The sequence below is a fragment of the Urocampus carinirostris genome, chromosome 12 (assembly GCF_059441175.1).
Source record: "Urocampus carinirostris isolate Australia breed hairy pipefish chromosome 12, RoL_Ucar_1.0, whole genome shotgun sequence".
Taxonomy (NCBI): Eukaryota; Metazoa; Chordata; class Actinopteri; order Syngnathiformes; family Syngnathidae; genus Urocampus; species Urocampus carinirostris.
The window spans coordinates 41094422-41108036 of NC_142360.1; the positions used below are offsets into that span (position 1 = coordinate 41094422).

Sequence of the window (13615 nt, forward strand, 5' to 3'; positions counted from 1 at the left end):
CAAGAATTCTTATGCGGCTTGGCTACGTCACACATGTTTACAAACAGGAAAAGGGCTCTAGAGCTGTTGGCCAATCAAAATCAGCCCAATTTGGGCTCATTTGAATGATATTGATATCTCCGAATCAGAGAGCATTGAACTTTTCAATCTTAGAGATTGCTGCTCTTTTGAATTTTGTTTGACTTATTCTCATCTAAATGTAAATGTACTTATTTATACAGCGCTTTTCAAGTCACCGAAGAGCTCCCAAAGCGCTCTACAATGTGATTCACACTTACCCATTCACACACACACTCACACACCAATAGGGAGTCAGCCATGCAAGGCGCCGACCTGCTTATTGGAGGCATTAGGGATTCAGTGTCTTGCCCAAGGACATATAACACGGAGGATCCGGGAATCGAATCTGCGACCTCTAGATCCCGAGACGAGCGCTTTACCTCATGAGCTACTGTCACCCCATACATAGTAAGTAAACAAGTAAGTAAGCAAGCACTTACATGGTAAGTAAGTAAGTAAGCAAACACTTGTTGACCTGACTTACATGGTAAGTAAGTAAACAAGTAAGTAAGTAAGCACTTACATAGTAAGTAAGTAAATAAGTAAGTAAGCACTTAGATAGTAAGTAAATAAGCATGTGATTAAATAAGTAAATACTTGCATAGTAAGTAAACAAGTAAGCAAGCAAACACATAGTAAGTAAGTAAACAAGTAAGCAAGCACTTACATAGTAAACAAGTCAGTAAGAAATCTATATTTTGTGTGTGTTTTAAAGAGGACCTCTGTCTCAATTGGTTAAAATAGATGTTTTCATGTATTTATAGCACTCAAGATTTCATCATTTGAATCTGTATTTGATTATTTTGCCTTTTTAGGGATTTGGTGTTGTTGTTTGACTTAAAATGTGTTCAGTGTGTAAAATCTAAAAATTTTTCAAAGATCTATGAATATTGAAATGTATATTTCGTGTGTTCTTCAGATATTCCCTGCAAAACATATGGATTTTAACTCATTACTAAATCATTCAGTGCATAACGTTTTATCATTATTGACAATATATCATTGAGAAAAAAAAAAATAACAATAATAAATTTGAGGGGGCGTTTGGGAGCCGAAACAGCCGTTTTTTCTAAATAGAGCCGTCCTCTCGGATGTGACCAGTAGGGGGCGACGACGCTTCACATGACAACGCCAAAATGACAAACCACGGGCGCAAGCGTATCGGCGTCATTTTCACACACTTTTAAAAAAAGAAATATGTATTTATATAGTTAGACGGCCAGGCAATGGCAACAATTTCAAGCCTTTTCAAGCCCTTCACCCAGAATTCAAGCATTTCCCTGACCTTTAAACGCACAACATGAAAACAGGAGCAAGGACGAATCCTGTCAAACGGACGGCGGGGGAGTTGAGGGTGGAAAATACAAGTGGAAATCTGCAAAGGTGTGAAGGCGCTGGACTTACTTGTAAAGAGTATGGGGACTCTGCAGCAGCGGGGGAGGGGACGCAGCTCAAGGTGTGAGCGGGTGACAGAGATTGGACGCTCGCCTCGCCATCTGGATGCACAAGGACAAACAGAGTTGAGTTGCAACAAACAGACAAAGGGAGAAATCTAGCGCAGATCAAAAGAACATTTTTGTTGTTAATTAAAAAAAAGTCGCCATCTTGCAGCATGCACATACAGTGGCTTGCGAAACTATTTGTCCCCCTTGAACTTTGTGAGCTTTTGCCACGTTTTAGACTTCAAACATCAAGATACAAAACTGCAATTTCTTGTGAAGCATCAACAATAAGTGTGACACAATTATGAAGTGGAACACACTTTATTGGATATTTTAAACTGATCAGAGGTGCAGCCAAGAGGCCCATGATCACTCTGGATGAACTACAGAGGTCTACAGAGGTCTCCCGAATCTGTCCATAGGACAACAATCAGTCGTATACTGCACAAATCTGGCCTTTATGGAAGAGAGGCAAGAAGGAAGCAATTCCTTAAAGATAGCCATAAAAGGTGTCGTTTAAAGTTTGCCACAAGCCACCTGGGAGACACACCAAACATGTGGAAGAAGGTGCTCTGGTCAGATGAGACCAAAATCCAACTCTTTGGCAACAATGCGAGACGTTATATTTGGTGTAAAAGCAGCACAGCTCATCACCCTCAACACACCATCCTCACTGTCAAACATGGTGGTGGTAGCATCATGCTTTGGGCCCAGCAGGGACAGGCAGGATGGTTAAAATTAATGGGATGGTGGATGGAGCCAAATGGACCATTCTGGAAGAAAACCTGATGGAGTCCGCAAGAGACTGGGACGGTGATTTGTCTTCCAACAAGACAATGATCCATAACATAAAGCAAAAGCTACAGTGGAATGGGTCACCAAAAAATATATCAAGCCGTTGGAATGGGCAAGTCTAAGTCCAGACTTCAATCCAATTGAAAATCTGTGGAAAGAACTGAAAAAGTTGCTGTTCACAAGGGCTTTACAGCCATCCTCACTGAGCTGGGCAAAAATATCAGTTGCGTCGATGTGCAATACTGATAGAGACATACCCCAAGCGACTTGCAGGTGTCATCGCAGCAAAAGGTGGCGCTACAAAGTCTTAACTCAATAGGGCTGAATCATTTTGCACGCCCACTTTTTCGTTTTTCATTTGTAAAAAAAAAAAGTTGAAAATATCCAATAAAATGTGTTCCACTTCACAGGAAATGACAGTTTAATATCTTGATGTTTGAATTCTGAAATGTGGCAAAAGCTCACAAAGTTCAAGGGGGACAAAGAGTTTTGCAAGCCATTGTAAATTATGGAAAAAAGTCATCGCGAGACTTCAACTGAAACTAGATCAATTCGAGAAAAGATGGAAGCTTATCACACAATTTTTACTTGATGTCTAAACACCTCACCTTTTCTTTTATTTCTTGTATTAACATTTTTTGTTGTTGTTTCTTTTGTTATTTATGGGAATGTCAATTGTATATATTTTTTGTTTGTGTTGCTGTATGATGGGTGACCCAACCGTCTGTCAAATTGTGTGTGAGAAATAAAATGTCTAAAAAACGAAAATACATTTTGTTAAGAGAATAAATAACACCAAAGACAAAAAGAGGCTTTTTGTGGAACCAATTTGTGTGGGAAAACGTAAACACCGCCTACTGGCCAAATCGGTAACCACTGAATTAGATATTCTGAAGCAAATAAATGAAAATTCGAAGCAATTATCTCGGCATATACATTCATTGAATCCATATAGAAAGGTTTCTATGTCGATGTCACAGTGCAACGACGACAACACCTCCCTTAGAGATGCATGTAACTCCAGACGACACAAGAAATACCTCAGCATTTGTAATTCACCTGTGCAGGTGCCGCTTGCGTAGTAGCCTTCATTCCATCCGGGTATGGGAATATCAAAGTCCAGGTTTGGACCGCTGCACGTCTGAAAAGCAAAAAAAAGACATTCCGGGTGAAAATAGTGTTCCGCTTCGGTATTCTCAGTCGGCAGTACTCACAAAGTCTGTGTCCTCGAAAACCTTCAGCAAATCCTCTGCGACCCCCAGGGAGTCCAGTTCGTCAAAAAGACTTATGTCTGTGGGAAGAATAGCGTGGCATTAATAGTCTGATGACACAAAGTGGAGTATTAGCGCAACATCGGTGTCTGAAACTCATGAGAAAAACAACTCTGAAAAGTTGCCTGCCCCATTTTTCACAACTTGAAACACAATAAGACGACTCATCGCAAAAAAAAACTATTTTTGCAAAGTATTAAGGATACATCATCAGAATATAAAACAGAACAACACTTTAGGTTTATTATAAATCTACTTCTAACATTCATTGCTGTTTTCCATCTGCCATCAGTATTTACCTGAATTTACTCATCTTCATTCATGCAATGTTTGCTCCAAACCACGTGAACTCTTCTTTCCATTATGCGTTTAATGTTTACGTTTTGTAGCGTCATCCATTTTGTTAGCTTCTTTTGAATCTTTCCCCTGTGGCTGAGGTTTTGGCTTGATTCCTAACCACTTCACAATTTTTATTGTGTTCTCTCTGCGTCTAAATGATATGCAAATAAGCGACCTCATAACGCTCGGGAAAGTCCGGAAGCACGAAGTTATTCGATGCCGTCCTCTGATTGGCAACCGAGTATGCAAATTGCTAAAAAACAGACATTTCCAAACCGTACAAAGATTTCGTAATCGGTTCTTTCTTTCTTGAAAAAGTTGTGGGCCACCCGGGCGGGGACATTTTCTAAGTTGTACGCACGAAATAAAAGATGCAACAAGCAGAACATTTATTGCGCAATGAAAATAGTACCATGCTTTGAAACTAGCATGATTCACCTGAAAGCTATTTTTTGCCTGCACTATTATTGACGTGCCACATTTTTCAGGGTTCATACTTTCTTGGCCATATTCAAGCACTTTTTTAACACTTTCAAGGCCTTTTTCAAACACCTTTAAAACAAGAAATCTAGAGCTGATCCAAAGTGTTTTTGGTTGTTGTTGACTTTGATTACTAAAATGAAGCCGCGATCTTGTTACTAAGCACATACTTTATGCTATTTTAAGCTTTTCACATGTATGATCTACAATCTTTTTGTGTCAATGGGCTGCTATAAATTGACACGAATTCTGCCTTTCTGCCTCAACAATGCTACGTCACACTTGTTAACAAATAGAGAAGGTGTTCTAGGGGTGTTGGGTAATAATAGAGTTCAGTACAAAGACAAAAAAGAAAGTACTGTATGTATAAACCGGCAAATAAACCTGTGATGCATGTTTTTGGAATGTGGGAGTAAACCGGAGTGCGCAGAGGACACCCACGCAGGTATGAGGAGAACATGCAAACTCTGCAAAAGAAGGTTTTGAACCCATGACTTCAGAATTGTGCTAACCACTCATCCAGCGTGTCACTGCACACAAAAGTTAATATTTCTAATTTGTATTGTATTTTGTGTTCTTGTTCGACTTGAAATCTTTTCAGTGTGTGAGAAGCCAAAATTGTTTTGTATTTTACACATTTTTGGGTCTATCTGTGAATATTTTCATTTCTATTTTATGTGTTATTCAGGGATCCCCTGATAAACATATGAAATGACTAATTACATTTTATTATAATTAATAATATATCATAAGAAAAGAATAAACAAACGGAGGAGCTGTTTGGGAGCTTTTCTCAGTGAGCAGAAACAAAATTGCACCTTATCCTCAGTAGGGTCACGGGGGTGCTGGAGCCCATCCCAGCTATGTCCAGGCAGTGGGCAGGGGACACCCTCAACTGTCGCAGGGCACAGAGACAGACAACTCACTCGCTCATTCACACTTAGGGACAATTTGGACCGGCCAATTAACATGACATGCATGTTTTTGGAATGTGGGAGGTAACTGGAGTGCCCGAAACCCACACAAGCACGGGGAGAACATGCAAACTCCGCACAGGAAGGTTCGATCTCATGACCTCAGAACTTTGCGCACACGCGCTAACCTCTGCGCAGCCGTGCTGCCTAAAATGGAGAATCAATAACGTTTAAAATGATGCAAGTAAATTGTACTTTATGAGTTTTTTTCCGTTGTTTTTTTAAATTTAGAATTTGGATAGAAAGGTCTTAATTGTCATTAATAATAAAGTAGTGATCCTTGTTTACAACGAGGTTAGACACAGCACTCCAGGATAAACATGTAATAACGACTTAAATGTGAATTTCCCTTCGGGGATGAATAAAGTATCTATCTATCTATCTAAAAGAAGAATATTAAGATAATAATCTAAAAAGAATGTAATCTTTATCTTGATATTGACAGGAGTACTGATTGGGGACTTGCCCGATTAAATAAATGCATCAGAATTTTATTTTCAAAGCACTATTAGAAAATAGCAAGAAGGAAACGATTATTAAAAAGAAAAATATCAACACTAACGGATAATGGGACTGTTATCGGAATATAATCCAAGGGGACGACAACATAATAGAATGTATACGTAGTATTATGTTCAACTCAATTATGCATGAAACGCTTCATATGTACACAAAATGTTTTCTTTTTTCCAATTAATAAAGATCTTTTAATATTTAATCTAAGAAAAAAATGATGATGAAACCCTCGCGTAATAAGTACACAACCTATTACATAATCGCCTCATTTCCGGTAGGCTAATGCTAACTCAAGCTAACATATGAAGTAAGCTAGACCCCAAATACTCGTCAACACGTTGCAAATGATTCTACATCAAATTAAAAAGCATACAATACTAACATTAAACACTATTTATGTGTCGTTATTTGTTGAAATAGGTCCATAAACATTACCCCAGTCGCCTCCTTGGTCGATGGAGAAGCCCGGATCCGGGTTCATCTTGGAAGAAGGTTGGTGGTTATCGTAGTCGAACGTCAAATTGGACGACATTTCCTTTTAAATTCATTAGAAAATAAATGTCATTCAAATATGAAATTCGTCTTAGTGAGATCGAACAACTCATTGACGGCGACTGACGCGAAGAAATGGACACAAATGTGTTTTGTTATTTGTCACGGAAACCTACACGTCGTTTTAACAGCGGAGACGGCATCGCACGAGGGACAAACATCAAAAAGAGGAAAACGAATTACTCCAGTTCGCCACTAAGTGGCGCAGTACTGCAAACTAGTGGGCACATTTTAACATACAATTGCTTTATCGATTTATTACATTAATTATTAAAAGCACTACCTCGTCAATATTTTCCCTGACATTTTTTTGGGCTCATTTTTCTATTTTTAATCTTGTTTGTGTTTGTTCAGAGTGCCATGTCTAATCTCGTTGTAAACCACGTTCACTGGGGTTTGAATGATGTCAATATAAACATTTTCAATTGTAACTCTATATATACTGTCAGGGTTGGGTAGGGTTACTTTGACTGGATTACTTTTAAATACTTTTGGATGACTCCAATAGCAAATATGCTCATTAAAGACAAAAGAAACTAAATGGGAATCAAATGACTCCATTTTGTGCAGGCTTGGGGAGTAACGGAATACGTGGAACGGCAAAAAGCTGTTTGGATTTATTTTCATTTTGTTTTGGTGGCATTTGATGCTCGTTTTGCCGGAGATCAAAGAGATCAAAGCCAGGAGAGAAAGCTTACCGCGTGTTGTGAGTCATCATTTTATTCCTATTTCGTTTCTTTTGTCTTTTATTAGCATATTTGGTATTGGAGTCATCCAAAAGTCATTGAAAGTAATCCAGTTCAAGTAACCCTACACAACCCTGTATACTGTACACTGTTTAAATGCTTTTTATTTACACGCTAGATTGGGTATTTTTGTATTCTATATCTTTTATTTTATTTTTAACACAAGGATACTACTGGAATTGTGAATTTCCCTACGGGGATGAATACAGTTATCCATCTATCTATCTATCTATCTATCTAGACATCTATCTATCTATCTACTCATGTTAAAACGAATTATACGTGATTTGGAATAGAATAGTTGTGTACTGTACATTATTTACAACAAGATTTGATTTAACTCTCCTGGGTAAACATGATTTATGGGCTTAAAAAATCAAATAAAAATACAAATCATATGAGAATAGACAGGTAATATTTACAGGATAGTGGTTGTAGAGTGGGACAAATTGCATGTACAAAAATAGTAGCAACATTGTGATGAAGTAAGAATAAAGAAATGAAATGTGAAAGTGTATGTTGCATTATCCTATACATAGTTAAGAAATAACAGTAGTGGGTTTTATTTTCTTTTTTTTTTCTGTATTTATTGTCTGTTTTTATTTCTGTCTTATTGAAATCATTTTTATTTCGGGACAGTGACCTTCAGTGTTCAGAAAGGTGCTTTGAAATACAATGTATGATTATAATTATTATTATCTTCATTATTATGATTGGGGCGGCAGTAGCTCAGGAGGTAGAGCGATCGTTTTAGGATTAAGGGATCCCAGTTCGAATCCCGGCTTGTCAGTGTTACATGTTAAAGTGTCCTTGGGTAAGACACTGAACCCCCAATACCCCCAATAAGCAGGTTAGCGCCTTACATGGCTGCAATACAAGGCCGCTATTGGGAAATGTGAAGCACACTGTAAAGCGCTTTGGGAAGTCATTGACTTCAAAAGCGCTATATGAATGCAGATCATTTCAGAATGCTCTTCCCCCTGAGATTCGATCTGCAACCTCAGTGGAAATGTTTAAATCTAAACTTAAAACTCACTTCTACTCCATTGCATACGAATAACCTACTCCTCTTGTCGGTTGAAAATAGTTTGTGTAATATAGTGTAACAATCTGTGAAGCCCTTTGAGACTCTTCGTGATTTAGGGCGTCACAAATAAAAATGACTTGACTTGACTTGACTTGACATGATTAGGGCAAAACAGGTCGATGGCCGGGACGGAGGAGCAAAAGCAGAAACGGGTCCAGAAAAAGGTCGGCAACAGGTATCAGGCAGGAAAACAGGGCAGGATAATGTCGGATGGTACAAAGCTTGCCTAGTGGAGAGCATAGGTTCGCAGACGGTCTGACGGGTTCTTTTTGGAAGATGGGGGTTTAAAAACAGTCCAGCAGCGAATCAGTAATCACGACACCCCTCATTTATTACAGACGTAGTTTCTTGTCTATTTAAAAGTGACAAGGAATTTTTCGAATAGCGGTGTGTTTGTGTGTCGATGGCCGCATGCGAGCTCATCTAAATCTGTGGCGCTCGAGCAGCTGACATAAAACGTCGATAAGACGTTGTGTAATGTTTGCACAATGTACATTTCAGATATTCTCAGGGTCGATTCCTTCGGCGTCGACATTCTGTGTCCCGCTTTGTGTTCAACTCCCGGGACCAGACCAAAAATTGGACAAAGTCAAAAAAAAGCTGAAAAGAGCTTTTCGGTGGAGGTCTTTGTTTTTAAAGTGACAAAATAAAACAAATCAGAAGAGTGATCTCCCACAAAAGGGCATCGAAAAATGCCTGACCCCTTTTTATAGGAAAGGGGTGTCGATTGGCCAAATGGAAATTGAAACTTAAACCGGCAAAGAAATATATGAATACAGCAAGTAAATACTTCATTGTCATGATGTGACTCAGCTGTGCCTGCTCATTTGGCGCCACCTGCCGCGGGTTTTGATTGGCTCCCTGTCACTATTTGAACTCGGTCCTGTCAATCCTGTTGTCAGTCCGTCTGCGAACCTCAGTGTGTACTAAGCAAGTCTTTTTCGACCCTGACTCCCACCTGTTCCGTTTTTTTTCCGTCTGTCTTCAGCTACGACCCGTTTTGATCCTGACCACGTCTGCTCTCCCGTCCCGACTTACAACCCGTTTTCGATCCTGACCACGTCTGCTCTCCCGCCCCGACTTATGACCCGTTTTTGATCCCGAACACGTTTTTGCTCTCCGGTCCCGGCTATCGACCTGTTTTTCCATCCTCGACACCGCCATCGCTCGCTACGGAAGATCCACTTCCGTGTTCGGATCACAGTCGGAGTACGGGAGGGACTTGCTTCCTGCGCCTAGCGAACTACAGATCGTGGACGCAGCCCTTCCGCTTTCCTTTAATAAAACTTAATGCGATCGGGTCCTGTTTCCGTTCTGGTCCTGACATTCATTCAAATGTGTGGATGAACAAAAGTGCATTTATAACAACTAAATGAATAATGTGAGTATCAAAGTAATAATGTCATGATTAAATAATAAAACGAACATAGTTAGAAAACTCTTGTGATGGTGACAACATACTCAGTGACACATTTGGATCATCTAACAATTCCTATACCAGAAAGAAAAGTCACGATAACTGCACAAGACCCCGACTTCAAAACACTTATACAAAAATACTACAGAAATAACACTACAGTACTATTATAATACAAAAACACCTCTACATAAATATCACGACAAAAATACGACAAACATATTGTTACCGAAATATTACAACAGAAATACTACAAAAGTACAACTAAAGTAATACTACAAAAATACTACATATACACTATAAAATAACTATGGAAATCCGACAAAAGCACTGTGGAAATACAACAGAAATACTACAAAAACACCACTACAGTACTATCATGATACAAAAATACTTCTACATAAATATCACGACAGAAATACGACAAACATATTGCTACCGGAATATTACGACAGAAATACTACAAAAGTACAACTAAAGTAATAGTACAATGTCATGATTACTGATGCACTGCCCCGTTGGCCACAGACCCTGATTGGCTGCTGGACTCTTTTTAAACTCCTGCTTTCCTGAAATAACCCGTCTGATCGTCTGCGAACCTATGCTCCCAGCTAGGCAAGCTTTTGCGACTATCCGATTCTATCTTGTCCTGTTTTCTGTCTGATCGCTGTTGCCGAGCTCTTTTCTGGACCCGTTTCTGTTTTTGCTCCTCCGTCCCGGCCATCGACCTGTTTTCCTCGCTGTCAACGACGACCCTCGCTCTACACGGAAGTGACACTTTTCGCGTTCCCGCTATCTGCTACCTGTGACCGACGATCATCGAATTGTGGCTGCAAGCACTGTTCTCTTTCTTAATAAAACTCTGTGACAATCACGACAGAAATACTACAAACATATTGCTACCGGAATATTACGACGGAAATACTACAAAAGTAAAACTAAAGAAATACTACCAAACAAAACAAAAAAAGATACACTATAATAAGAATTATGGAAATCCTACAAAAGCACTGTGGAAATACAACAGAAATACTACAAAATACAAACTGCAGTAATACTACAAAAATACAACAAGAAAAATACGAGCTAATGACGCCCCCCCCAACAAACATTCTTTTCTTCACATTATCACGCGAAGGGTCATTAGTGAGTTTCCCTCATTTGCAGATCAATGGTGGAATTAGGGCAGCACGGCGGGGCAGCGGTTAGTGCTTGTGCGGCACAGTTCCGAGGTCATGAGATCGAACCTCTTGTGTGGAGTTTGCATGTTCTCCCCGTGCTTGCGTGGGTTTCCTCCGGGCACTCCGGTTTCCTCCCACGTTCCAAAAACATGCATTTGAGGTTCATTGGCCAGTCCAAATCGTCCCTAGGTGTCCCCTGCCAACTGCCCGAAGAGAGCTGGGATGAGCTCCAGCACCCCCGCGACCCTACTGAGGATAAGCGGTGCAGATCACGGATGGATGGTGAAACTCATTCAGTCAGTCGGCTGTCTCTTGGCCTTTCTATGTAGGAAATGTCTTGCCTCTGCCCGGAGGTTTGTCTTAAAAATCAGAAGCTGGCGTACTTCCTTGTTAATCCTTCCCGGACATTTCAGGTCGCGGGGAGATTAACCTGAAGCGGTCTGCAGGACTCCGGACCCGATCCGATTCTGTCTGCTGCGTTTTGACAGATCAGGAGATCAGCGCCTTTGACTTGTTATGGCGGGGAGCCATCGCTAAGAGTCCGCCATCTGCTACCAGTCCGCTCCAATCAATATTCCCATTATCCATCCATCCATCCATCATTTGCACCGTTTATCTTCAGTAGGGTCGCGGGGGAGCCCATCCCAGCTATCTTCAGGCAGGGACCAGGGTTGTGTAGGGTTACTTTAACTAGATTACTTTCAATGACTTTTGGATGACTCCAATACCAAAAATGCTAATAAAAGACAAAATAAACTAAATAGGAATCAAATGATGACTCACAACACGTGGTAAGCTTTCTCTCCTGGCTTTGATCTCTTTGATCTCCTGCAAAACTAACATAAAATGCGACAGAAACAAAATGAAAATCAATCCAAACAGCTTTTTGCCCTTCCATGTATTCCGTTACTCCCCAAGCCTGGACAAAATTGATTCATTTTATTCCTATTTAGTTTCTTTTGTCTTTTATGAGCATATTTGCTATTGGGGTAATCCAAAAGTCATTGAAAGTAATCCAGTTAAAGTAACTCTACCCAACCCTGGCAGGGACAGACAACTCACTCGCTCATTCACACCGGCCAATAAACCTGACATGCATGTTTTTGTAAAGTGGGAGGAAACCGGAGTGCCTGGAGGAAACCCACGCAAGCACGGGGAGAACATGCAAACTCCACACAGGAGGTCTCTTGACCTCAGAACTGTGCCGTACAAGCGCTCACCACTGCGCCGCCGTGCTGCCTATTCCAATGAGTTTCATCGTTAATTCTTCCGATCATCGCATGTCTTACTAAAAAGTTATTCGTTCCTTTTGTTATTGCAAAAAAATCCTTTTTTTTCTTAATTGTCAGACTTTTGAAAAACAAAGATACCCCAAAACTATAGAGCCAGGGTAACTCACCCAAAAGGGCTGGAAAACTATAGTTTGGTTACAGTGAATCAGAACAGTGTAAAATATTGACTCCAAAACACCCCAAAATGCAGACAGATAAAAAACAAATCCGCCTAAAAGCATCCTTGCATCAATTAACGGTCTTTATTGTAATCCTACTGTTTGGCTTCATGACTCCCCTTTTAAAATAAACAGACTCTTCAAATCATTTCTATTGATTACATGTAAAGCCCCTGTTATCCAGACTCGGACAGCGGATTATCAGGTTAACCCCATACAGAGAACTTTAATCGCTTAAAGGATGAAGACTGTGTGACATCATCTCTTCATCTTTGGGGTCTCAAACTCAATTGAGTTAAGGGGCCACCGGAGCTAGGGTCTGGGTGAGGCCCGATCCTGTTTTCCACAAGAAATAATAATAATAATAATAATAATTTCCTTGTATTGTCATTCTGTGTAACAATGTACACAGAACGAAATGTCGATTGCATCTGACCCGATGCAGCCGCAGCCAAGAGAGGGCGCCGCCGACCACTTTTTAAGTCTTAGGAATGACTCGGCCGGGGCGCGAACCCGAACCTCCCAGTCTCAAAGCGGGCGCCTTACCATCTAGGCTACTGCTTCTCATTTAAAAAAAAGAATCCGCCCATCTCCAAAATAAAAAATATCAAGAATGAATGTGAAAATACATCCGAAATGTACGTGGGCTGCACTTACATCAAAGGGACAGTGTGTAAGAGTTGACCACTAGGTGTCGCTTTATTGTACCGTGCGACCCATAACAAGTGCTAAAAAGTAAGAAGGCAGACGACATAGACAAAGGGACCAAACCACGACAGTTTTCTCATTTTTTTGCCCAGCCTTTTGCAAAGAAAGAAAAAGGAAAAAGATAAGGGAAAAGGGGAAAAAAAGAAAGAAGACCAAAATAAGAAGAAAAAGAAAAGAAAAAGATAGAAAGGAGAGAAAACAAAGAAACCTAAGTAATAACAAGCAAAAAACACATTTTTGTTTTGTTTTTGGGGGTACCTGTAGAAGCAAGAGAAAAAACAAAACAGAGGTGTCCGACAAAATAAATGCGCCCTATCAGAGACAGACGGACATGTGGGGGGATATAAGTAACGGCTTTAATGTAGCCTAATTTAAAAGATTAAGAGTACTGTTTCTTCTTCGCAAGTATAGTGAGCTAAAAATACTTCTAGAAGTACAAGATGTCCCAAAACTGTCATGGTTGCCATAGCGCCCAATTGGCCACGCCCGTGTGTGTCACGGTTGCCATGGTGCCCAATTGGCCCCGCCTGTGTGTGTCACGGTTGCCATGGTGCCCAATCGGCCCCGCCCACGTGGTGCCAGCTGCGGCTTGTTGAG

The 13615-nt window shown here is 40.3% G+C and overlaps 1 protein-coding gene across 1 annotated transcript in view; it reads right to left on the reverse strand.

The window, feature by feature from the left end:
* Positions 1 to 6572, reverse strand: part of atf6 (activating transcription factor 6) — a 67516-nt gene extending 60944 nt beyond the window's left edge. Inside the window, exons 1-4 of the mRNA XM_088349124.1 lie at positions 6313 to 6572; positions 3512 to 3588; positions 3357 to 3438; positions 1465 to 1556 (exon numbers count right to left, since the gene is read on the reverse strand). Of these exons, the coding sequence (XP_088205250.1) occupies positions 1465 to 1556; positions 3357 to 3438; positions 3512 to 3588; positions 6313 to 6409 (348 nt within the window). The 5' untranslated portion in view covers positions 6410 to 6572. The remainder of the gene's footprint in view (positions 1 to 1464; positions 1557 to 3356; positions 3439 to 3511; positions 3589 to 6312) is intronic.
* Positions 6573 to 13615: the final 7043 nt, after the last annotated feature.